The sequence below is a fragment of the Lagenorhynchus albirostris genome, chromosome 11, assembly GCF_949774975.1.
Source record: "Lagenorhynchus albirostris chromosome 11, mLagAlb1.1, whole genome shotgun sequence".
NCBI classification, from domain to species: domain Eukaryota; kingdom Metazoa; phylum Chordata; class Mammalia; order Artiodactyla; family Delphinidae; genus Lagenorhynchus; species Lagenorhynchus albirostris.
In genome coordinates, this window is record NC_083105.1 from 5,064,294 (window position 1) to 5,090,536 (window position 26,243).

Sequence of the window (26,243 nt, forward strand, 5' to 3'; positions counted from 1 at the left end):
ACCCTCAGCAACAACAGACAGCATGCAGGAAGAGCCAGTAGTAAAGATGTGACTGTGCATCGCTGTGTCCCAGAAACACAGGCAGTGAGCACGACAGATGCCCCAGACCATGGCCCCCAGGTTCAGAATCAGATGAGGGTGACCAGGCGGCTCCCAAGGGGCAGTGGGTCCCCTGAATTCTTCTGGCAAGAGAGGAGCAGAACCAGGCTTCCCTGCTAGTCCAGGAGCCAGCCTGTGCCTGGGGCCACCCCTGGGCTGGGCAAGGCCAGGGTGACTGCAAACTTGCTATAAGGCGAGGGTAAGCAGTAGGGAGAGAAAATGAAACAGAAAACAGAGAAGAAAAGAAGCAGTGCCCAAGGTGAGTCTGCGGACAGAATTGTAAAGCACATGATGCGATCTAATGCTAAGAAGGACAATCAATCAAATCAACTTTTGGAACATGAATTTATTCAAGATGAAGCTAATTTTGTGGCATATTCGTAGCAGTGACTTTTAAATATGTTTAGGATACTCAAAGAAGTTAAAAATAAAGGAATAACATTCACTTGAAATAAATAAGGAATAATGAAGCCAAAAAATCATGAAAATAAAACATCAGACAGTTACAAAAATTATTTGAACATCTGGTAATGAAAAACACGGTGATTGAGATAAAAAAAAATTACTAGACAGGATGAACAGAGGTAATTAGTGCTTTGGAATATGGTACCACAGAGATAGCACAGAGATGCAAAGAAGCATAAAAAATTATATATATGTAATTTTATATATAAAATTATATATGTATAAATTATATATTCACATATATATATGAAGCAGCAGAACTGAGTGGTGTGGGCGGGGCCTTGCTGACAGCCAGGGAGCTGCAGGTTGCAGAACGACTCATCCGTGCTGAGGATCACAAGTCTGCATTCAAGTGCAAAAGGACAGGCAGTGTCTGTGAGCCGCACTTAGGGTAGACAGGGCTGGGACCACACAAAGGGATATGGAAAGAGAACCTCCGTAAGGCCTCCGGGAGCAGAGAAGGTGCCACAGACCCTCCTTGACCTTGTTGGGCAGCAAGGAGGCGTGATAAAACAGAATCCCACTGAGGCACCGTATTTGAAGAGTGAAGTCAGTACAAAGCCACCGTAAGGAGAAATATGAGAAAGAGAAGCAATTTTTACCATAAATAAAAAACACTACCCCCAAAGTCCAGTATTCTACTATGAATTAAAAGAAAGAAATCAATACAGTAATCACTACTAAGAAGGAAGCTGCAGTGCTGAAAGACAAGGGCTGAGGGAAGAGATGGCCATTTAGGCCGAAGTACTGGAGAGAGGGAAACGTGAGCTGGAAATTTTCAGGAAAAAATAGGAAGACCATCACATAACTACATAACTGGGGGAGCACAGGGCACCATAGTCACAGCAGAAGACAGAGGAAGACCCAGTAGGCAGGAGTGAGAGAAGTATACAAAACAAAAAAGAAAGAATGGATTTTTAAATATTAGGAAGTGGTACCTAGAGAAGACAAGCAAAGAAGATACAACAGGTGGATAATTGGAGGCTTTAAAGAAGAAAACCGGGATGACGGGGCAGAAGAGCTACAGTAAAACTTTCCCACGGTTCCTTGCGATATGAATTTGGCTATAACATGGTAGGCGGTTTGCTCCTGTTATGTCGGTGATGGTGGGCTGAAGTTGTGTTCTGCGGAGGAAGGGCTGGAGGGAAGGGAAGGCCAAGTGGGGAACCAGGAGGCAGAGCATGGGCTCCGCTAGTATTGGCCCAGCCCAGCCTTCCCAGTTCAGGCCAATGAAGGGGGTGCCAGGACTGGCAGATTCCTAGAGGCCACTGTCCATTCAGCCACAGGACCCGAGAAGTGACACTGCAACCAGGTGGCACCAAACTGCAGCCTGCACTGGCATCGACTGGCTGAAGACCTGCTGGACCTCAGAACCCCTGTTTGAGCAGGTCTGCGGCCACCTCAGTCGTCTTTCGTAGTCTTGTGTTGACGTGAGCACACGTCTTCCAGGACTGAATCTGACGGGCCTGAGTTTTCACAGTGTGGTGTTGCTTCACTGTTTTTAAAAGGCAATTCAAGGGGCTTCCCCGGTGGCACAGTGGTTGAGAATCCGCCTGCCAGTGCAGGGGATGTGGGTTCGAGCCCTGGTCCGGGAAGATCCCACATGCCACTGAGCAACTAAGCCCGTGCGCCACAACTACTGAGCCCATGTGCCACAACTACTGAAGCCCATGCGCCTAGAGTCCGTGCTCCGCAACAAGAGAAGCCACCGCGGTGAGAAGCCTGCGCACTGCAGGAAGAGTAGCCCCTGCTCGCCGCAACTAGAAAGCCCGCACGCAGCAACCAAGACCCAAAGCAGCCCAAATAATAATAATAATTTTAAAAAACTTTAATTAAAAAGTAATTCAAGAAAATTTATCGAAATAAAAGGAGACTTTAATTTCTATACTGCAAGGACACACTAGGTTCCAGGGGAAGTGTGTGCTGGGTTAACATTGGGTCACAGGCCAGTAAAGTCATTGACTTTTTTTTTTTTTTGCGGTACGCGGGCCTCTCACTGTTGTGGCCTCTCCCGCTGCGGAGCACAGGCTCTGGACGCGCAGGCTCAGCGGCCATGTCTCACGGGCCCAGCCGCTCCGTGGCATGTGGGATCTTCCCGGACCGGGGCACGAACCCATGTCCCCTGGCATCGGCAGGCGGACTCTCAACCACCGCGCCACCGGGGAAGCCCAGTCACTGACTTTTAATGGAAACGAGAGGATCCGTAGGCATCCAGGCAAAAGCAATCAAGTTGCTTTAGAGGGAGAACAACTGGGCCGGCTTCTGACTTTTCCATGGCAACATTCAGTCCAGAACACAGGAGAGCAGGGAGAGAGAAGGGGACCCAAGGCTCTTAGGTGCAGCCAAGATGGCCTTCACGTTGAAAGGCCACAGACTAAAGGTTCTAAATCTGCCAAGAACTCAGGAAATGCTCCCATGAGCCATTCGTGAGAAACTACTAGAAACTCAACCCCCATCGACCACGAGACGCTTGGGAAAGCTTGGCACCAACGCTGGTTGAGCGTCGTGCATATTTAACTGCGGAGTAAAAGGAACAGGATAAGGGTGTTGGCACAGAATGTAAATATTACGTGTACGAGATGACACGTAAAAACGTGTAAGACTCACCTAAGTGAGCAGAGAGCGAGGGAGAGAAGGGAGAGAGGAGGAGTGAGCTCTCAGATTGTCGCGTTTGTGGAGTTGGAACTGTCAGTGGATCGAAGAATATGATTTAAAGGTGACAGATTGAGGCAAACTATTTTCAACAGCATTGAAGTAACTGGAAAGAAGGAGTAAACAGTCGCTATGTGAGATGCTGTAGAAAACCCAGGAGACTCTCACCGGGAAAACTGCTGCAGACAATGAGAGAATTCAGCGTGGCGGCCGGTGTGGTAACTTACAAACGTCAGTAGTCTTTAGAGAAACGCACAGCAACCTGTTAGCAGCTTTCTAGAGAACTGCATTTGCGATCGCAACAGAAGGATGAAATGCCAAGGAATAAACACGATGATCGATACCTGTTTGAGGAAAAGTTTGAAACTCCTGAAGACAAAGAACAGAAGCCCCTTGTGGTTTTGGAGAGGAAAATGTAATATTATTAGGTTGTCATTATGTCCTAAGTTAATTTATAATTTTAGTATCATCCCCGGAAATATACCAACCGATTCCCTCGTTCTCAGAACTACCGAAGATGGTTTCTAAATTTCTCATGAAAAAATAAACAAGTAGAGCCGAGGAAGCTCAGAACAGGAAAAAACAGGGACGGGATTCTAATGCCGTCAGATTACTGTAAAGCCTTGAGAACTACAAGTGAGGTGGTAGCTTATGAACAGATGGGAAGATTTAAGGAACGGAATAGAGGGCCGTGTGTGTGTGTGTGTGTGTGTGTGTGTGTGTGTGTGTGTGTGTGTGTGTGTGTGTGTGTGTGTGTGTGTGATTCACTCCTCAAATCAGTGAAAAGCGGAGAGATGGAATTTTCAATCAATGGTATTGGAAAAAACGAGTGGCCACGTGGAATAAAATGAATCCATATATACCGTATACAACGGGATGAATGCCAAATAGATCAAAAATTTAAATGGAAAAAGTGAAACTCTAGGTACTAAGATAAAACGTAAGCAACTTGCTTTCTAAACTCAGAGTCTCTAGCTAAGATGCAAAAATCCAGACACTGCAAAGGAAAATACTGATAAATTCTACTATGTACAATTTTTTAATGGTCTATATGGCCAAAAAAAAAAAGCACCAGTGGGACCTAATCCCCACCTCCCTAGATGTGGGCCGTGCGTCGTGACCTCCTCCCAAAGGTGACAGTGTGGACGGTGGGTGGGGTAAAGAGGAACTTTGCAGAGCAGACGCCTGACAACCGCACCTCAGCCAGGTGACCAAGGTCAACATCACAGTGATCGGCCATGTTGACGGCGCGTGCAGCGCGCCGAGGGGATGGGACGAGGGCCCTTCACCTCTGTGGTCTCCCTGCAAAACCCAGGACCCCAGTCTAATCCTGAGAAAAACACCAGGCAAATCCCAGACAAGGGTCTGCCTACAAAATTCCTGGTCAGTCCTCCTCAGACGGCCAAGGTCATCCAAAAGAAGGCAGTCTGAGAAACCGTCGCAGCCCAGAGGAGCTGAGGAGACAGGATGACTGACGTCATATGGGGTCCTGGGTGGGGTCCTGGGACGGAGAAAGAGCATGAAATGAAAACTAAGGAAACCCAAAACAGAAAAGCTGCGTTAACCCTTCTCTGTTTCCTTCCCTCAGAAAATCGCCTTCATGGTAGCGCTGGGCCTGGTGACGACGGAGCATCTGGAAGGTGAGGACCCTTGTGGCCGAGCTGGGCCTGGCCCACGGGATGGGGCGGGGGGTTGCTGAATTGGCATCAGACAGAAGCAGTGGGTCTCGGATTCCCGGTCAGATGGCAGCGCCCGGGTGTGACCCACCTTCTGCGCGGTTGGTGCCAAGTGCCAGGTGGTCATCACGAAGACCAGGGCGCCTGCCCGCTCTCCCAGCTTGTGACTGTGCACGAAACCCACTGTGTCTATTGAAGGGACCTTGGGCATTCCCGGCCCCCAAGTTGGAGGCAGCACAGTGAAGTGATAAGAGCAAGGTGCCCAGCTCGGCCGTTACTAACTACTCAGGCTTGGGCAAGTCCCCCAGCTCCTCTGGGCCTCAGTTTCTCTGTCTGTGTAATGGGATAACAACCCACCCTTCCTCCTGGGATTGTTGTAAAGAACCAAGAGGAATGCCCAGCACCACCTCCCCTGCTGTTGAACTGGTCCATGGGTCCCGTCTGCCCCCAAACCCATCGGTGGAAATCAGAACATTATTTGAGCAGACAGGTCAGTGTAACACTACAGGTGCTGTTTGACTTTACCGATGGGCTCAATCACAAACGAGCTCTGTGCATCGTCATAGAATCTAAGGGCCTGGAAAGCATGGAAACCAACCTTCTGGTTGCACTTGTGGGGAAGCTGAGGCCAGAGAAGTTGATTCTCTTGCTCGAGGTCCCACAGCCAGTCAGTATCAGGCCCAGGCTGGAATCCAGGTCTCCTGACTCCCAGCTCAGGGTGTTCTCCACGATTCTGACCTCACCGCTAAAGATATTTTATAAAGTGAAAACATCCCTACACCCCAAGTAAATCTGGATTTAGGAAGGAAACTTCACTTGCTTTTCCTCCTTAAAATCGAGGAAAGGAATGAACTGAATCCCCCAGTGCCCGAGGCACTTACAGGCTTTAATCTCAGGTGGAGGTTCTCTCCATCACAGCAGGTGAGTAACTGAAGCCTGGGGAAGGGAAGGGACCTGGGGAGCCCACACAGCTCGCCCGGGCCTCCTGTGCACAACTGAGTCAAACGTGCCCAGGAGGTGGGTCCAGGCCTTTCCACGGCCACCTCCATTTGCATTCCCTGGGTCTGACTCGCTCTCTGGCGGCAGCTGGGGTGTAGATCTGGGTGGAGAGGGACGGGGGTGTGGCCCAGCCCCCCAGCCCCCCAGGCTCCACTGACCTGGCCCCAGTGGGCAAGTCTCATCTGAGCAGCCCCTGCTTGCGGCCTCCTTCCTTCTGCTGTGCGGGGCCGGAAGGGGTTCTCTGAGCTTTCCATCTGAAGGTCTGAATACTCCTGCTTGAACTTGAGTGTAAGGAATCCAGCTGTGCTTGGTAGCCTTTGAGAGCTGTTTATGCTCTGCCTTTGGGGTCATGGAGGCAGCCTGGGGCCGTGGGACTGGCCTGCACATCCACGTCAGTAGTCCCGTGTTCAAGTCCTGGCCGTGCTGCTTACAGCTGGGTGACCTTGGGCAGGCTCCTTCCCCACTCTGAACCTCCGTCTCTTCATCTACAACGTGAGGAAAACCACATTTTCAGACTTTTCAGGGGTGTCGTGGCAACTGAGATAAAAACACTCTGCGAATACATTTGGGAATGTTATTATTTTTATAAATCATCCTCATTGTGAAAACTCTCCTCCCTCTCACCCATGATACCCTAAATACTTACTTATTTGGACCCTGTCTTTTCCCAAAGAGGGTCTGAGGTGCCTTACAGGAAACACACGAATAATATTGAAACAGTTTCAAAGAAGAAATCAGGTCCAAGAGAAAGAGGTTCGGAAATAATGTCAAAACAGCTACACGCAGAGACAGGGCCCACCTGGCAGTCAGAGCAAAGGAAGGAAATGAAAACGAGAAGGGGGAGAGAAAACCCAGTTCTCAAGCTGCATGAGGCCCACCACGCCGGCCCCCATCAGGAGGACTCGTGCCTGGCGTCCTGGGGGTCAGGCTGCCGAACAGAGGCTGCCCCTGCCCTTCCCAGGAGCCCGGAGTCCCACCCTGCGGCTCAGCCAGGCCAGCGTCTGACCAGTGGGCATCTGCTGTCCCCAGGGTCCCATGAGAGACATTCCCGGGCCGGAGGATGGCACACGGGGCCTTGCAGAGAGCAGGTGCCTGGATTCTGGGTACCTCACACCCTCCCACCAGTCAGTCCTTCAGCCTGGGGCCAGCAGGTCTCTCCTGCCTCAGAGTGAGCGATTCCGGGGGCACCCACCCGCCCGGGGCCACCCTGGGGCGCGGATGCTGGGCAGAGAGGCTGCAGGGCAGGAAGGGATGGTGGCGCCCGGGGTTTGCGGAGGAGGCATCCAGGGTCCTGGGGCAGGAAGATGCCAGTAACTGCTGCATCTGTGCCTTTCCAGAAATCCAGAGCAAGCGCCAGGAGCGGAAGAGAAGAAGCACAGCGAACCCCGCCTACAGCGGCCTCCTGGAGACAGAGGTGAGGGACCCGCCGTCTGCACACCAGCGAATGGGGAGGCTCCCCTGGGCTGGCCTCCCTCACCTGCCCCTCCAGGGATTAGAGTTCAGGGAGTGCTATCAATAATTCTTTCTTTACTTCCTGGGCTCAGAGGCAGTTGAGAGACAGATGCAGAGGCTCGGGTGTCAGTGGGGCACCTCACCTAGGCTGCCCTGGGGGGTGTGGTGGGGATGCCGGTTGCAGATTATCCGGCACGAGGTCTGGTCGCAGGCAGTGCTGGCCGCCTGGGCCTCCCGGGACCACTCAGGCCCAACTCTGGAGCCCGGCCGGCTCGGCGGAGCTCATGACTTGGAGAGCCGAGAATGTGAGGCCACGGAGAGAAAGGCCCGGAAGGGGCCGGGCTGAGTGAGGGTGGTTCCTTGTCCCCCCGGGGAGGAGGGAAGGGAGCGGCCATGACTCCAGCTGACTTCCGTCCGCGTGGAGGCGCGAGGCCAGGAACGAGAGATGTGGCCTGGCACGCCCGGCTTCCCCTCCTCCCGACGCACTGAGCCCAGCTCCCCTTCACACGGCGGTACCCCGGCTCCAAGACTGCGTCCTCATGGTGGGCAGCGCGCACCTTCCCCGGGTAGCCGAAACTGGTAAAATAGGGCATTAAAGTGAACTCCGAGGCAGGGAATTCCCTCCCAATCCAAATCCCGTCCAGGCTGCCCGCCCGGGGCCCGCTGTGCCCCGTAAGGAGATGATGAGTAACCAGACACCAGCCAGCGATGCAGCGTCAGGACTTAAGGATGCTTCCAGGGAGCGCCTTGGCCCCCTCCCATCAGCACATTCCCAGGGAGGACCTGAATCCACAATGAGATCTTCGTGCCTTTGCAAATGAAAGTCCACAATTCTAGGCTAAAATCCAGATGTCATCTCCCAGAAGCCGGCTCTGCAGAGGCTGCCAGCGGCCTGGGCTTTCCTAGGGAAAACTCCCTGGAATCTTCCCCTAGGATGGAAGCCGTTGCCTGAAGGCCCCGAAGTCGGGCAGCCCCCTGACGTGGAGCCACGTCTGCAGAGGCCAGGGCCTGGCACATTCCAGAGGGCCCGGAGGAGGGCCACCGAAATGCCGTGCTCGCGTCCCCGGGGGTGTTCGTCAGCCTGGGCCAGTGGTCCCAAATCTATGGCTCACAAACTGGCCCTCACTGGGAGGGGGGCTCCCGTGGGTGGCCCTGTGGGGAGAGCCCACCTGTGTCTGCGTTGCCTGCCTCCCCAGCCCACCCGCCTGTCCTTGCTTGTACTGTCCCCCGACTCCTGCTCGGAGAACACACGTGTTTATACCTGCTCACTTCCTCCCCAATTTTCTGAGCAAGCCATGTCCTGAGACAGGGCCCCAAGCGCTGGGCCCCATTTGTGAGAGTCACGGAGCCGTTTCCGCATCTCCACCCAAGGAGACGGTGTGTCCTCTGTGCTCACTGATGGAAGCATCCCCTGCTCTGTGGGCACGGCCTGTGGCTTCTCTGAAGCCTGTGGCCACGGCCAGAGATGACCTGATTAGCGAATCAAGAGCCGACGCAAAGCCCTGTGACCTTGAGCCCTGGACACATACGTAGCCCAGGAGCAGCCCTTCCGTGGGTCCCTCCCCTGGCCCTGAACGCGGCCCAATCACGTTGAGACAGATGGGTTTACAGCCCGTCACCCAAGTCTAGAACCATCTTCTTGCCACAGCCAAAGCCGTGTCGAACCACCGAAGTCTGAAGCCACGTGGCCTGTGGTTGCTAAAGCCACCTTCTGGAACACACCAGGAGCTTCCATCTACCCGTGATGTTTTGGGCACTGGGGGCCGCTCTTTGTTGTCAGGGTTCCTGGAACTCGTGCCGAGAAGTGGGGTTTAGCGAGCCAGTCCATAATACACCTCATTTCCCCACCTGACCCCAGAACCAGCTGAGAAAGAAAATACAGGAGGAACACAGAGGGACAGCCACGTGTCAGCTTTGTTACTGATTTGCCCCCATCGGAGAGCCCTGACTGCCCTTCCTGAATGAGGCAGATGTGCCCACGGGGAGCAGGGACGGACCTGTTGGGCAGAGCCTTGGCTGGCTTTTGCCCTGGCCGACCTGTCTCTCCCCCTCCCCACGGCCCTGTGTCTGTACCCGTTTCTGCCTCTGGCCGTGGGTGTCCGGCTGGAGGCCGGAGCCCAGGATGGGGAGCCTGTCCTGGGTGAGCCCTGGGCGGGGTCAGTGTCGCCAAGGAGGGCTCCCCATGATCTGGTGGTTTGGTTTGGTTTTCTGTTCCTGCAGAGGAAGCGGCTGGCGTCCAACTATCTCAACACCCCCCTGTTCCTCACAGCAAGAGGTAAGCACTTCTCCCGCAGGGCAGCTGTGTGCTGGGCTGGGCCGTACCTCCCTCCACTGGCAGCGGCCCGGCTACCCAGCCTGCCCTGTCCACAGCAGCGGCCTCATAGCTGCTGACCGGTGGATAGCGCATCACAGCTCACCAGGCCCTCTGCGCCATGGCCACGCTTGTCCTCACGTACCACGTTACCTCCCTGGGCCTTGGTTTGCTGATCTATAGAAAACGGGCCCATAATAGTCCCGGCCTCTCAGCTGGGACAGTGACAGGAGGGGTGAACATGACAGCACTTTGTAAACTGTCGAGTGCTGTGTACACGCAGGAGCTGTTTTTGCCACTGGATGGTATGATTTCCAGAAATTAAAAAGAAAACTGTTTTTTGTGATCATTAAAATATGTGGTTTGGCATCACTCACTAGAATGGAAGTGCTTTATGGCTGAAGACGAGTTGACAGTAAGTCACTCTGAGGGATCCCTGGAGCAATGTTTCCTCCGCAGGACAGCTCACTGCTGCCATGTGCCTCAGGGAGCTCAGGGGCCACGGTGAACCTACCTCTGGGTGGGTCCTGGCCATGACTGGGGCAGAGACCTTTACTTCCATGGTGCCCTGGATGAGAACCCAGGTGTCACTGGGGCCTGTGATACTCCCATCAGGCCCTGGGTGAGGACCCAGGAGTCACTGGGGCCTGTGACACTCCCATCAGACCCTGGGTGAGGACCCTGGAGTCACTGGGGCCTGTGATACTCCCATCAGTCTGACCCAAGAGTCACTGGGGCCTGTGACACTCCCATCAGGCCCTGGGTGAGGACCCTGGAGTCACTGGGGCCTGTGATACTCCCATCAGGCCCTGGGGGAGGACCCAGGAGTCACTGGGGCCTGTGACACTCCCATCAGGCCCTGGGTGAGGACCCAGGAGTCACTGGGGCCTGTGATACTCCCATCAGTCTGACCCAAGAGTCACTGGGGCCTGTGACACTCCCATCAGGCCCTGGGTGAGGACCCTGGAGTCACTGGGGCCTGTGATACTCCCATCAGGCTGACCCAAGAGTCACTAGGGCCTGTGACACTCCCATCAGGCCCTGGGGGAGGACCCAGGAGTCACTGGGGCCTGTGACACTCCCATCAGGCCCTGGGGGAGGACCCAGGAGTCACTGGGGCCTGTGACACTCCCATCGGGCCCTGGGGGAGGACCCAGGAGTCACTGGGGCCTATGATACTCCCATCAGGCTCCTTTCACACTGGGCCTCGTGGACTCCAGTCCTGACTGGTGCCCCTCCCGTGCCCTCTAACATGCTCTCCACCCTTCTTCCCTGTGCTAGCCAATGAGGACCCCTGCTGGAAGGTACGTGTCCCCTGGTCTTCACGCCTGGTTGGGGGGGTGCGGGCATGCTTTCCATACAGTTCAGGTAGGGTCACTCCTGGCAAGGGGCGCGGGACCCCAGCATCCTGCTGCCCTGGAGTGGAGCTGAGGGCCTCGGGCTCCGTCCTTGGTGCTGAGGGCTTCGTACAACACCAGTCCACTTTTCAGCCTGCCCGGCAGAGTTGGACATCACCACAGGGCTCAGCCCGCAGGTTCAAGCAGGAGCCCTCCAGACGCAGGGACACCAGGAGCCACGAAGGCCTGAATGGAAGCAGCTGATGCTGGGTGCCAATGCGTTCTGTCTGGCCTTGCTGTGTGACCCTGGGCGGAGCTGGTCCTCTCTGGTCCTCGTTCCCTACCTCATAAGGGACTGGACTTGGGTCTCAGGGTCTCACCCCACACGCCCACATTTCAATGATCGTGTGAGACCCCAGCCCACCACGTCCTGGAATACACCAGGAGCTTCCTGCTTCCCAGGATGCACCACGTCCCTGCTTCCCAGGATGCTGGCTGGTCGTGACCTCATTTGTGGGCGTGGCTTCAGAGTTGATTTTCAGTGTCTTTCTTTACTAAGTTTCACGTCTAATTGTAAAAGGCATTTCCAGTCCCTACACGCCTGTAACAGTCAAACCACTGGAAAGCACCGCGTGCTGAAGCTCCCGTCAGGCCGCGTTGTTTGCAGCCGTAACCCTGCGGTGTCGCAGATCGCAGCCGTGGCGGGCAGGCGTTGTCTGCAGCCTCCCTGTAGCTGTAGGCCGGCCCGGGCGTGGGGACAGCAGGTGCCTTGAGCCCGAGGCCTGCTGCGCGGAGCCCACACACCTGCAGCGGTGCTGGCTTTGAGGCAGGAGACCCGGATGCTGCTGGTTTCCAGGCCTGTGTCCCCTTGGTCATCACCCCTTCTCCTCCCCTCCCGAGCTGCTGAGAACCTGGCGGAAGAGCTGGGCCCCAGGCAGGTCCTGCACCCCACCCCCCAACTCCCAGCCCGGCTGACCCGCCTCCCACCCTCCCGTCTCTTCCAGAACGAGATCACCCACGATGAGCACTGTACTGCCTGCAAGCGAGGGGCCAACCTGCAGCCCTGCGGTACCTGCCCAGGGGCCTACCACCTCAGCTGCCTGGACCCGCCCCTCAAGACAGCACCCAAGGGCGTGTGGGTGTGCCCCAAGTGCCAGCAGAAGGTACAGGAGGCCGTGCTCCTGGGGAGCGGCCGCACCCTCACCCTCACCAGCTCCCGGAACCGCGGGGCCCTCCCTCACCCGGCACAGTGTCTGAGGCCACTCACCGTCTCTGCTTCCTGGGTCGTCCCCGCCGTGAGCAGAGACGGGGAAGGCCGTGGAGGGCTGAGGAAGGAGCTGGGTGAAGAGCAGGCTTTTGCGACTTGGCCACAATTGCCGTTTGGCCCAGGATAATCCATTTTGGGGGCCGTCCTGTGCACTGCAGGGTGTTCAGCAGTGTCCCTGACCTCCACCCACTAGATGCCAACGGCAGCCCCCATCGTGGCCGTCTCAGACACTGCCGGTGAGGACCACGGGTGCGGAGTGAGCAGAGGTTCCCTCTGCAGCTGTCTGACTTGGTGACTCCAGATTTCCCAGGGAAGAACCGCACTAACGACACAAACCACAAAAAACAGTGCCAGTTAGCACGTTTGAGCTCACTGATGACAACATGCAAATGAAAAGCTATCAAATTAGCAAAAACGACAGCACTCCCTTCGGGCGATGGTGCGGTGAAGCGGGCACTCGTACATGTTGCCTTAAAGACGTGTACACTTTTTAAACCCGGCGTCTTGCTTTGGGGAATAGAGTCTAAGGAAATAGTTCTATACAGGTAAAGTTCTGTGCAAAAAGAAGCCCCTCAGCCTTTCTTTATAAAAGGGAGAGAAGGAACCAGCCTGGCTGCCCCCCAGGAGTTGGTGGAGTAGATCCCAGCGCTTTCCTCAGTGAGATGTGGTCACTGAAAATGATTTTTTACAAGGATTTTGAGGTTCTTTGGGATGTGTTCATTATGTGGGATTACGTTTAAAAAAAAATAAAAATAGGACTTCCCTGGTGGTCCAGTGGTTGAGACTTCACGCTTCCAGTGCAGGGGGGAGCGCAGGTTCGATCCCTCGTTGGGAAAGATCCCACGTGCCATGTGGTGCGGCCAAAAATAAATAAATAAAACACAGGTTTTATAGCTGCTGTATAGTTTGATCATCAGCTGTCTGAGAAAAAACAGTGTGCGGAATAACAGAAACCTGGGAGAAAATACCTGTGTTTGGCTGGGTGGTGGGGAAGTTATCAGTGTTTTTAAAAGTAGGCTTTTCTACAGAATGTATTACTTGTAAAATCATTGGGGAGTCATCTTTTTTTCAAAAAACATAACTCTCGGGGCTTCCCTGGTGGCGCAGTGGTTGAGAGTCCGCTTGTCAACGCAGGGGACACAGGTTCGTGCCCCGGTCCGGGAAGACCCCACATGCCGCGGAGCGGCTGGGCCCGTGAGCCATGGCCGCTGAGCCTGCGCGTCCGGAGCCTGTGCTCCGCAGCGGGAGAGGCCACAACAGTGAGAGGCCCGCGTACCGCAAAAAAAAAACAAAGAAAAAACAAAAATCAAACATAACTCTCGTGATTGCCTGTCACTCTGGGTTTTGTGGGGACCTAGGGAGAGGGTGGATATGACAGCCCAGGGAGCTCTTCCCCCACCCCAGCCCCTACCGCCAGCCCGGGTTACACAGCCAGGGCGTGGCGGGCCCCCAGGCTGTCCGCTGCCTCAGTTCCCCGTCTGCCCTCCAGGCCTTAAAGAAAGACGAAGGTGTGCCCTGGACCGGGATGCTGGCTATTGTGCACTCCTACGTCACCCATAAGACAGGTAAGAAAGACACCCTCGGGAGCTGGGAGAGGGCCCCGATTCCCTTTTGTCCAACCCCGCCCCTAGACCGCTGGGCTCACTTTGGGCCCAGCAGAGGCTGTTCTGGGCCAAAGACCCCTGGGACTAGTTCTGTGTGCAGGGCAGTTACTGCGGGGATGGAATTCCAGTCCCTGTGCATCCAGCGAGAGCCACCGGCCCCTGCAGGAGGATGTGGCCAGGATGACGTATAGGCACGGGCCTAGGATTCTTTCTACCTCTCCTGCTCAGCCACGGCCCAGCCCCCTGCTTGCCTGCAGTTCCCTGTGGGGCCTGGTCTTCTCTTTCACAGTCAAAGAAGAGGAGAAGCGGAAACTGCTGCAGAGGGGCAGCGAGCTACAGAGCGAGCGCCGGCAGCTGGAGGAGCGGGACCGGCTCCTGGCCTCGGCAGTGAAGGTGCGCGGGGCGGGGGTGCGGCGTCGGCCCTTAGAACCGCAGGGTGTAGAGCCAAAGCGTCGCTGTCTGCTTACTGAGGCCCCAGGAGGAGACAGACTCACCACCTTCACTTAGCGAGTCAGCAGGTGGATCACCACCATCACTGAGCGAGTCAGCAGGTGGAGAAGGCAGCTGTGTGACTCATTCCACAACTAGTTGTCCAGCAGTTGAGCATCTGGCTCTGTTCCTTCTCAGCTCTGTGACCTCAGCAAGGCCCTGACCATCTCTGAACCTCAGTTTCTTCTTGTATAAAGTGAACACAGTGATCTCTTCTCTGTAGAGTGGTGATAAACAAGATGATGATAATGGTGGTGGTGATGATGGTGATGATGGTGGTGGTGGTGATGGTGGTGATGGTGATGATGGAGGTGATGGTGGTGATGGTGATGATGGAGGTGGTGGTGATGGAGGTGGTGGTGATGGTGGTGGTGGTGGTGATGGTGGTGGTGGTGATGGTGGTGATGATGATGGAGGTGATGGTGATGATGGAGGTGGTGGTGGTGATGGAAGTGATGGTGGTGGTGGTGGTGGTGGTGATGATGATGGAGGTGGTGGTGGTGATGGAAGTGATGGTGGTGGTGGTGGTGGTGGTGATGGAGGTGATGGTGATGGTGGTGGTGGTGATGGTGATGGTGGTGGTGGTGGTGGTGGTGATGATGGTGATGATGGAGGTGATAGTGATGGTGCTGATGGTGGTGGTGATGTTGGTAACAGCAACTGGTAAAACTCTTTAAATGTAGTATCCCATTTAATCCTCTCCATAACTCTATGAAGAGCCTCTGTGATTATTCTTAGAGTTTGGGACTCAGACTCAAGGAGTTTATTTGCCCAGGCAGCAAATAATTAAAACTCTAACTCGAAGCGTCTGTCCTTAACCACTTCACTGTGTCGCTATGATATATAAAAGGCTAGAAAAACCCATGAATACAGCAGGCAAGAGGAAGAGCAGAAAACTGGCCAGCGGCCTGGAGGTCTGCAGGGCTGCACTTGAGCCAGAACAGGCTCGGAGCTTCCTCCAGCAGCAGAGGTCGATGTGGTCGGCTAGGCAGCCTCACAGCCGCGAGGCAGGACGTTCCCACACTCCTGCACGAGCACATCGTTTCCAGCCTGAATGTTTAGAACAGGCTTCTCCTGCGGGCCTGGCTGCCGTTTAGTTCCATTTTTCGCTTCTGCCTGGTGTGCGCGAGGCCCTCTTCCTGGTTCCTTTCAGCCTCTGCAGTGGAAGGGAGGGGCTTTCCGAGAAAGCGCTGAGGGGTGGCTGCCCCAGGTGGCTTGTGTCACTGAATTCTGAGACCCTTCTCTCTGACACCCTCCCCCCTGACAGAAATGCCTGGAGCTTAAGACGAGCCTGCTGGCCCAGCAGAGGGGCACCCAGTCATCCCTGGACCGCCTGAGGGCCCTCCTGAGACTGATACAGGGCGAGCAGATGCTCCAGGTCACCATGACGACCACCAGCCCCGCCCCGCTGCTGGCCGGGCCCTGGACCAAGCCCTCAGCAGCGGCCATGCACTCTGCCCTCCAGCACCCCCCGGGGCACAACTGACCCCAAGGGACCCGTCTTCACACCCACGGAAAGTCACTGGGACCCTGTTCGCAAGACCTGAGGGTTCTGTCAGCCTTAATTCATACACACTATGAATTTCAGACAAAAATAAAACCAGACAGAGACAGGAAAGAAGGGAGAAGAAGCTGAGTGAGAGTCCTAGAGCCAGGATGGGTGGGGATGGAGTCCTGCGCCCTCCAGGTCAGATGGGACGCCCGGAAGCCAGGTCGGGGCACAGAGTCAACTCCCTGCTGTTGGGGGGCTGCCCGGGCCTCCGGCTTCTGGACACAGCTGTCTCCTGGGCCTCGTGCCACCCCCGCGGGAGAGAGAAGGGCCGAGGTGCCCTGTGGGAGGGGAGCTGAGGACACGACGTAGCCAAGTGGTAGAGCTAGTTGGGGCGAGAGGCGGGTAGCAAATCTAGGTAGACTCAGCCGCCCGCCCCCACGGGGCCATCGGGCTCACGCCAGGCCTTCCAGAACGCCCATCCCTGCTGTCAGTGTTATTAGCGTTCAGAATCGCAGCTGTTTAACTTGAAGGACGCTCCCCAGGGGCCGCTGCTGTGGCCCAGCCAGGCCTCCGTCTGCCCCCCGGCCTTGGGGGCGCCCTCGCCGTGCGCCCCCTCCTCCGCTGACTTTCTGGACTCCTCTTGCCCTCGATGTCTTTTTCTCGTGGAGTTTCTGGGCGAGAGATGGAGCTGCAGCCACGCCAGGGAGGCGTTTGGCAGGTTTTCTATTTTGGGTTGAATCGTTCAACTTAACGACTGAAGCCTTTTCTTTCCTCCTTTGGAAGAGCCGATATAGTATTCCATTCCTCTTTTCTTGCCAGTACAGACACTATGCCAAAAAATAACTTTACATTTTTGTATGGCGTTTTTATTGTGAGATATTTAATGTGAAGGGGACACTCGGTGACTTCTATTCCTGTTCACAGTGGTCTCTGCTGCCAGGATGAACGGAAAACCCCTCGGGCGGGGGAGCTGCCAAACTGGAGGGACCCAGAGGGTTTTTTAAGAAGTGGGGGGAGGGGGAGGAAGAGAGGGCAGTGGCCTCGGGAGACTGAAGGGTCCCTCTTGCTGTCTCCATGAGAGCGAAGGGTGCCCGCCGCCCTGCATCCGGGATGGGCCGTGCAGGCTCGTCACGCCCACTGGCTTCTCCAGTCCCGAGGGACTTAGCACAACAAGATGAGCATCCGGGAGCCACAGGACTCCCACCCCCCGCACATCACACGGTGCCGAATTGCATTGAACATACGTGTGCGTGTGCGCACGTGGCCCCAGACACGCATGCACGCACACTGCCAGGTGCAGAGCAAGGAGGCTGGCCGGAATCCTGCAGACTGCCATGGTCCCTCCTGTCATTTTCACGACTCCGGGAGAAACTGTGCTGTACGATACAGATCTATTTTAATACACTTAACACTGGGTTGAACAAGATTTTTATATTCTTTTATTGATGAACAAAGTGAACTGTAAGACACACGTCTTATATATTGGTTACTCTAGATGCCAATTACGCATTACCGCGTGGCTTGCGATGTAAATGTCTTCAGGTTCCTTCTTTTGTTGGTTGGTTTTTCTTCTTGGATGGATTGAATTAAATTTTTTTAAAAATGTAACGGGAAGATATGAAAGGTTGGACCCGGGAGGGGTAGCTGCCAATGTGTCTTGAGACTTAGTTTTTTGGACCAAGGAGGACCGTCCGATGGATAGCGGGACTAGAGAAAAAGTGTTTGTCTTAAATATGCCGATGTAGTTTTCCTCTGTACGATGCATTAAACTCGATGGATGGTTTCAAAGCCCTGTGGTTTGTTTCCCTGCCTTCAACAGAGAGGCCTCTGGGAGCCCATGGGGCAGGGAGGTGGGAGTTGGAGAGGTTGAAAATCAGGGTCCTGCCTCCTGATCAGGTCCCCACCCCAAGGGAGGGAGGGAGGGAGAGAGGAGAGAGCTCTGGGCGCCCTCCACGCACAGATCCCCCCGCCCCGGGAGGTGCAGGCGCACCTGTTAGGGCCAGGATTGATGGTTGCGAGGACCAGAACCCAGGCCAGGTATTGTGTGGAGCCCAGGGGCCGTGTCCACACTGGCCCCTCTCAGCATCAATGTGACCGCTTTCTCTGCCTCCCGGGCAGTACCAAGCTCCCACAACCGCCCTGGGGCTTAGTCAAACTGGAAACAGCCCAACTGGGAAGCCGGACCCTCTGCATCCTTGCTCCAGACATTGCAGACGCCTCTGGTTGGCCCAGTGGGGAGAGGAGCCCACCACTGGACCAGCTGTGGCCAGAGAATGGGACTGGATACAAAGTGACTGCCCCCTGGAGCCCCCAGTGGGAGTCCTGTCCCCCCCGGCCCAGGTAACAGAGTCGGAGTGCTCCAGCTTTTCTGCCTGATCACTGAACGCTCTGGACCCCGGGTCTGTGCTCCCTCCAGTCCTGAATTCTCACTGGCCTTGTCCAGCCTCCTGGCTTTCTGTCTCCGTGCCAGTGGCTCCCCGGTCTTCATCTCCAGCCCTGACCTCTGCCATGGACTCGAGGTGCCCACGCCAGCCCCACTGATGTCAGCAGACATCTCAAACGGCTCGGTCTCCCCCAGGCTAACCCCTCCCTCACCTACCCCATCCCGGGGGGATTCAGCCTTCCTAAGATGTGGGCTAGACCTCCACCCCTGGCCATTGGCCATCTGTCAGCTGTGCCCTCAGAATATTAGCAGGATGTGCCCATGTCTCACCACCCACACCACCACCTGGGTCTCAGCCATCCTCTCCCCTGGATCACCGCATGGTCGCCTTCCCCTTCCCCCGGCAGCCAGTGTGACGGCGCCTCTGTTAAACCCCTGCTACCCCTCCTTGCTCAGCAGAAGCTGAAGTGCCCGAGGCCACAGGACCTGCCTCCTCTGACCCCTTCAGCTTCCCTCCCTGCTCTGCTCCACTTTCATGGCTCTGTTCCAGCCACGTGGCCTCCGGGTGCTACTTGGAACCCACTGGGACTGCTCCCACCACAGGGCCTTTGCACATGCTGTGTCCTCACCCGCCTGCTCCTCCCCAGCTGTCTCCCTCACTTGCTTGGGGACATGACCACAGCCCCCTCCCAGTGCAGCTGTCCCCAGGCTCCCTCAACAAGACCTGGCATTTTCTCTCCTTCCCTGCTCTGATTCCTGGGCCTGGACCTACTATGAGTCACCTTCGTATGGTTTTGGCCACTTCATGAAAGCAGGGAGTTTGGAGACTGGAGGTCCGAGATCAAGGGGTAGCAGCAGGGCTGGTTCCTTTTGAGGCTGTGGGACAGAATCTGTTTCTGGCTTCCGTGGACTCATCACCCCGTTTCTGCTCCACCTGACGTGGCCTTCTCCCTGTGTGCATGTCTGTGTTCAAATGTCCCTTTTTCATAAGAACAAGTCGGATAAGGATCCACCTTAATGATCTCACTTAAACTTAGTCATCCTATTTCCAAATCAGGTCACATTCACAAATACTGGGGGGTTAGGATTCAACCCATAACAGACACCTTTCCGTAGGGTGTCTGTAAGCAGCTTCCCTGCGGCTTCTGCCCCCCGGGACCACCCAGGGCTGCCCCCCTTGCCTCGTCCGTCCCCACAGAACCCGCAGAGTGGAGAGGCCGTGATGTCATCCTGCAGAGGAGCCTGTTCCCTGACGACCTGCCGTGTGCCCACCCCACCTGGCTTCTTCCTCGGACCTGCTCTGACACGTCAGCCCCTCCCAGAGAACCTGAAGCACAGGGACCTAAAGGGACACACCCAGGTCACACGGCCAGCAGGTGACTTTATCCCAGGTGGTGGTTCCCGGCCACTCTGCCTCTCTGGACACTGGACGCTGGGCACATCGTGGGGCCTTTGTGGCTGGCTGGAGGCCACCCCAACCAGGCTGCATGCATGCGCACTCCTGACCCGGCTAGCGGGCCAGTCTGGGGCTGCAGATGGCGACCTGGCCTCTGGGTGACTCCACCGAGGCGTGAGGGGACAGATGAGGGAGCACAGGCTAGCCAAGTGCTACTGACACACACTGCCCTTCCCCACCCTCTCAGCCCAGACTGCGTGTCCCACGGTGGGGGGGGGGTAGGGCTTCTTAGCTAAACTCTGCTCTGCCCCCAACCCATCCCTCAGACTCCCCCATGGCTCCCCGAGAACAGTGCCTGCAGTTTCTGGGGATGCCGCTGGGTGGTTTCTGGTCCCCACCTCGATGTCCCGCCCTCCCCTGAGCAGCAGCTCTGACTGTGACTGGGGGCTCCCCCAGGGACTCCCAGGGCGTCCTGGGGAGAAGTCTGAGCAGGTGGCTGCCATCTGAGAGTGGTGTGAGACCACCTTCCAGGCCACACCGTCCACACCCTGTCCTGCCTGCTCCGTCCCCTGGGAGGACCCACAGAGCGCTGGGTGCTGGCCGTAGCTGCTGCTACATCCACTGGCCACCTTCTGCATGACGAGGCCCCAGCACCCACCCCCAAGGATCCCTGGTTTCCAAACAGAACGGAAGGACTCCCACCTACCGGCGGGGCAGCTCCGAATGGGTCCCTATTGTTGTCAGGTGACAGAGGTCCACTGGTGCTAGTAGCAGCCCGCAGGTCCCTGCAGGGTGAGAAAACCAGGCTGAGGAAGGCTGGCTCCAGAGGGTGTGTGCAGATGTGCTTCTACCCCCAGTTTCTCCCACACCTGGAGTCAGCTCAGCAGGAGAAGCTGTCCCCACGGCCTCCACGGCTGGGGCTCTGGTGCCGCGGAGGCACTGACCAGAAGTGGAGGGGAGGCCCAGCCAGGGACGGGCCACCTCTGGAAGTATGTCACTGGCGCCAGAGCAGGCTCACGCCAGCCGCAGAGAATCACTGTGTGCGTCTCTTCCAAATCCTCATTCACTGACTTCATGGTTTTTTTTTTTTTTTTTTTTTTGGCCTCACTGTGTAGTAGGCAGGATCCTAGTTCCCCAACCAGGGGTCGACCTGTGCCCCCTGCAGTGGAAGGGCAGAGTCCTAACCACTGGACCACCAGGGAAGTCCGTGACTTCATGTTGATAGTTCATAATTGGCCATGGTGGGAGTATTTACACCATGGAAATTGCAAATGCCACAAATCGGGGCTTTACATTCCTGGAGAGCCAGTGGTTAAACATTTAGAAGCAGACTGCTCTCTGTATGCATGCGTGTACACGTGTGCAGATGAGAGAGAAGTCGAGGAGGGTGGGTCCAAAGTAAACTTGTGTCCAGCATTAGCCAAAGTTGATGGGTTTGAAAATGCAACCCTAGATTCCTCACAAAACTTCCAGACAGAAGGAAATTCTCTGGCCTTAGCAGTTCACCAAAAACGTATGTCTCTAAACTGCAACAGTTTCACAAGGAGGCCGATATGTGTTAATTAACACATTTTCCGGCACTGATGTGAATGAGTTTGGCCAAATACTACCAAAATGTAATTTGACCAGTTTTTTGGGGGATCAAGAAAAATTATCCAAAACTTGGAGATAAGGTATGCCTTTAATGTAATTCTAGGGGAGCAGTTCTCAAACCTGAGTGGGAATCAGAATCATCTGAGGGGCTGGTTGAAACTCAGATTGCCGGGGCCACCCCAGCTATGCTGTTTTGTTAAAGGATGGGCCACATGACCCAAGCCATGCAGGGAGAGAGCTCCCCAGGGATTTCACTGACACCATCGGGAAAGAAGCATCTGGCACTCAAGGTCCACGTAAGCTGGAGTACCTGGGAGCCATCTCTTTTCTTTTTTTAAACTTACAGAAGTATTTAAAGCCCCAATTCCCTCTGTATGAGCACCCACCAGCTTCAGCTTACCTGCAACCCTTGGGGTGTTTCCAGTATATCCAGTGACGGTGGATCAGCTCTGCCCAAGCAACACAGCAAACTTCAGCCTCCAGAGGGCTGCAACCACACTTTTCCAAAGGGGTCTGAATCCTAGCCTTGGGGAGGGGTGTTTTCCTTCCAGGTGTCCCTTCCTTGGGTACACTCTCTTGCACTGTTCTTTAGGGATCACTTTATACCTTCATAGCTACTTCCCTGTTACACTTAGTGATTGTTTATACCAAACTTTTCCTTTTAAAATTATTGTGTGGTTTCTGTTTCCTGGTTGAACACCTTATACCCTGAAACCATGTTAAATCACTTATTAGTTATCATGGCTGTTTGGTAGATCCCTCGTGGCTTTCTACATAAACAATTATGTCACCTGCAAATAGAGACAGTTTTACTTCTCTCTTTTCAATCTTTATGCCTATTATTTTTCTTGCCTTATTGCAATAGCTAGGACCTCCAATATAATTTGAATGGAAGTGGTGGGCGTAAGCATCCTTATCTTGTTTCTGATTTTAGGGAAGAAGTTTCAACAGTCTGACCATTACATATGTTATTTAATAGAAAGAGGAATTTCTCTTCTATTCTTAGTTTGCTTAGATTTTTTTTTTAAATCAAGAATGGTTAGTAAATTTTGTCAAGTACTTATACTACATTTATTTAAAAACATGTGGATTTTCTCCATTGTTCTCTATATACAGTGAGTTATATCAATTTTCAATGTTTAACCAACCTTGAATTCTTGGGATAAACTATGTGGTCATGATGTAGTTAGTATCTGTTTTATATTGCTTTATTTGATTTACTAATATTTGTTAAGTATTTTTGTATTTATGTTTGTGAGGGATATTGACTATAGATTGCTTTGCAGTGTCTGTCAAATTGTGTTATTAAACAAGTGGAAAGTATTCTATTTTCTGAAAGAGCATCTTTATATTTGTTAGAATTCACCAGTGAAGCCATCTGGGCCAGGAATTTCATTGTGGAAAGACTTTATTTTTAATTTCAACATATTTAATATACAAGACTATTCAGATGTTATGTTTCATTTTGTGTCATTTTCAGTTAAGTTGAATTATTCAAGGAATTTTTCATCTCACCTATTTTGAATTTTTGGTATAAAGTTTCTCATAATATTTTAATTATCATTTTACCTTCTGTAGACTCTAAAGTGATCATTGCTTTCTCATTCTTAATTTGTGGTTTATTTTATCTTAATATATCTGGCTAGGGGTTCATGAATTTTATTTATCTTTTCAAAGAAGTAAAGTTTGGCTTTGTTAATTTTCTCTGTAGTTGTCTATTTTTTGTTATTATTTCATTCTTTATCATTTTCTTCCTTCTACTGATTTGTGTATATATATATATGTGTGTGTGTGTCTGTGTGTGTGTGTGTGTGTATACACACACACACATATATATATAATAGGCCCAGTAGGTTGAGGACCCCAGGCCTGGATAATCAGCTGTGTCCAAAGGGTGGCGTCAAATATATATACAGGCAGACCTTGCCTTATTGCAGTTTGCTTTATTGCACTTCACAGATATTGCATTTTTTTTTTACAAATTGAAGGTTTGTGGCAACCCTGCATCGAGCAAGTCTATCAGCACCATTTTTCCAACAGCATTTGCTCACTTCGTGTCTCTGTGTCACATTTGGTAGTTTTCACAATATTTCAAACTTTTCATTATTATTATATTTGTTACGGTGATCTGTGATCAGTGATCTTTGATGTTACTACTATGACTCACTGAAGGCTCAGATGATGGTTAACACTTTTTAGCAATGAAGTATTTTTTAAATTAAGGTATGTACATTGTTTCATTAGCCATAATGCTATTGCACGCTTAATATACTATAGTACAGCGCAAACACAACTTTTATATGCACTGGGAAACCAAAAAGTTCATGTGACTCACTTTATCGCAGTATTCACTTTTTTGCAGTGGTCTGGAACCAAACCTACAATATTTCCGAAGTCTGCCTGTATGTATAGTTTCTTAAGGTAGAACATTAGTCATTGATTTTAGACTGTTCTTTTTTATTTTTATTTATTTCTAAAATAAGCATTTAGATTTCTCTCTAGGTATTGCTTTATCTCTGTTTCCCAATTGTCGATATTTTGCATTACTGCTCAGTTCAAATTATTTTCTCTCTTCCATTATGATTTCTTCTTTGACACGTGGATTCTTCAGAAATGTGGCTCCTTTTTCTTCCCAAAATTTTTTTTCACACATTTAGGTTTTTCCTAGATATGCTTTTTATTACTAATTTGATTTCATTGTTGTCTTCACATGATTTCAGTTCTTTTAAATTTATTGGGACTTGTTTTACGTCCCAGAATCTGGTCTATATTGGTGATTATATCACGTGCAATTGACAAGATTGTATATTCTTCTGTTGGTGAGTGTAGCACTTTATAAATGTCCATTAGGCCAAGGTGGTGGTAGTGTTGTTCAGACTATCTATGACTTTACCAACTTTTTATCTAGTTCATCTTTCAGTTGATGCAATATAGTACTAAAATCTCCAACTACAATTACGGAAATCCCTTAAATCTGTTGTGGGCTTTTTGCTTTATGTGTTTAACTTATGTTATTAGGTACATTCGTATTTATGATAGTTACGTCTTCTAAATAAATTGACCATTTTATCATTATAAAAGGTCACCCATGTTTAGTAATATTCTTTGTCTTAAAGCCTATTTATTATTAATATAGACACCCCAGACTTCTGACGCTCACTGTGTGCGTGGTATATATTTTTGCATCCCTTTACTTTTGACCTATCTTTAAAGTGCATGTAGTTATGCCCTTTTTTTTTTTTTCTATCCATTTGGACAATATCTGCCCCTTAACTGTAGAGTCTAGTACATTAACACTAGAGATAATTTTATCAGCACAGATGGATTTAGGTTTACCGTTTATATTATTTTTTTTTCCTTTTGTCCCCTGTGGTTTTTTTCCTCCTGTTTATCCTTTCTTGCCTTATTTAAGCTTTTCTGAGTATTTTTAAGAAGTCACTTTTAACTTAGCTATTTTTAAAGCTATATCTCTTTGCATTATTTTTTAGTAGTTGTTCTAGGGATTGTAATATACATCCTTACCTTTTCAGTTTACTTAGGATTAATATTGTACCACTTCATGTAAAAGGTAGAAACCTTGAAATAATATAAGTCCCTTGCTGCTGTACTCAGTGCTACAGCTGTCATATGTATTACGCCTACATATATTATAAATCCTATCAGACAATATTATATATATTTGCTTCAAACAATCCTGTTTACTTCTTTTAAATTAAGAGGGGAAAGTACTCTTTTATTTAACCCAGATATTTATTGTTTCCAACATTTTTTTTTACATCTTTATTGGAGTATAATTGCTTTACAATGGTGTGTTAGTTTCTACTTCACAACAAAATGAATCAGTTATATATATATATATATATATATATATATATACACATATGTTCCCATATCTCTTCCCGCTTGCGTCTCCCTCCCTCCCACCCTCCCTATCCCACCCCTCCAGGCGGTCACAAAGCACCGAGCTGATCTCCCTGTGCTATGCGGCTGCTTCCCACTAGCTATCTACCTTACGTTTGGTAGTGTATATATATCCATGCCTCTCTCTCGCTTTGTCACAGCTTACCCTTCCCCCTCCCCATATCCTCAAGTCCATTCTCTAGTAGGTCTGTGTCTTTATTCCTGTTTTACCCCTAGGTTCTTCATGACATTTTGTTTTTCTTAAATTCCATATATATGTGTTAGCATACGGTATTTGTCTCTCTCTTTCTGACTTACTTCACTCTCTGTGACAGACTCTAGGTCTATCCACCTCATTACAAATAGCTCAATTTCATTTCTTTTTATGGCTGAGTAATATTCCATTGTATATATTGCCACATCTTCTTTATTTATTGTTTCCAACATTCTTTATTACCTCCTAAACATCCCGGTTTCAATGTGTTGTCATTTCCATCACCTTGAAGAAATTCCTGCGGCATTTGTTTGTGATGCAGATCTGCCAGTGAAAGAAGTTCCTTGGTTTTCTTTTTTTTTTTTTTTTTTTTTTTTTTTGCGGTACGCGGGCCTCTCACTGTTGTGGCCTCTCCCGTTGCGGAGCACAGGCTCCGGACGCGCAGGCTTAGCGGCCATGGCTCACGGGCCCAGCCGCTCCGCGGCATGTGGGATCTTCCCAGACCGGGGCACGAACCCGTGTCCCCTGCATCGGCAGGCGGACTCTCAACCACTGCGCCACCAGGGAAGCCCTCCTTTGGCCTTTTATTGTGCCTTTGTTGTATTGGAACAAGATGTTGTTTTACTGTCTTTCGGCCTTAGAGTTTCTGCTGATAGGTCAGCTGACTTCCATCCTTGGTCCTCTGTATGCAATGTCTCCTTGTTCTCTGCATAATTCCCAGAAGTCTCTATATAGTGTGTTTAGGTGTATTGTTCTTTGATTTTTATCTATCTTGGGGTTTGTTGAGATTATTGAATCTGAAAATTTATGTCTTTCACCAAATTGTGGATTTTTTTGGCCATTAATTTTCAAAATTTTTTTGTGCCCTATTCTCTCCCTCCTCTGCCTCTGGAGCTCCAATTATGTGTGCGTGT

The 26,243-nt window shown here is 52.0% G+C and overlaps 1 protein-coding gene across 1 annotated transcript in view; it reads left to right on the plus strand.

Moving 5' to 3' along the window:
• PHF21B (PHD finger protein 21B) overlaps positions 1-17,631 on the plus strand; it is a 97,505-nt gene extending 79,874 nt beyond the window's left edge. Inside the window, exons 6-13 of the mRNA XM_060164690.1 lie at positions 4,805-4,856; positions 7,229-7,305; positions 9,564-9,618; positions 10,936-10,958; positions 11,996-12,154; positions 13,748-13,823; positions 14,152-14,255; positions 15,619-17,631. Of these exons, the coding sequence (XP_060020673.1) occupies positions 4,805-4,856; positions 7,229-7,305; positions 9,564-9,618; positions 10,936-10,958; positions 11,996-12,154; positions 13,748-13,823; positions 14,152-14,255; positions 15,619-15,837 (765 nt within the window). The 3' untranslated portion in view covers positions 15,838-17,631. The remainder of the gene's footprint in view (positions 1-4,804; positions 4,857-7,228; positions 7,306-9,563; positions 9,619-10,935; positions 10,959-11,995; positions 12,155-13,747; positions 13,824-14,151; positions 14,256-15,618) is intronic.
• The last annotated feature ends 8,612 nt before the right edge of the window (positions 17,632-26,243 follow it).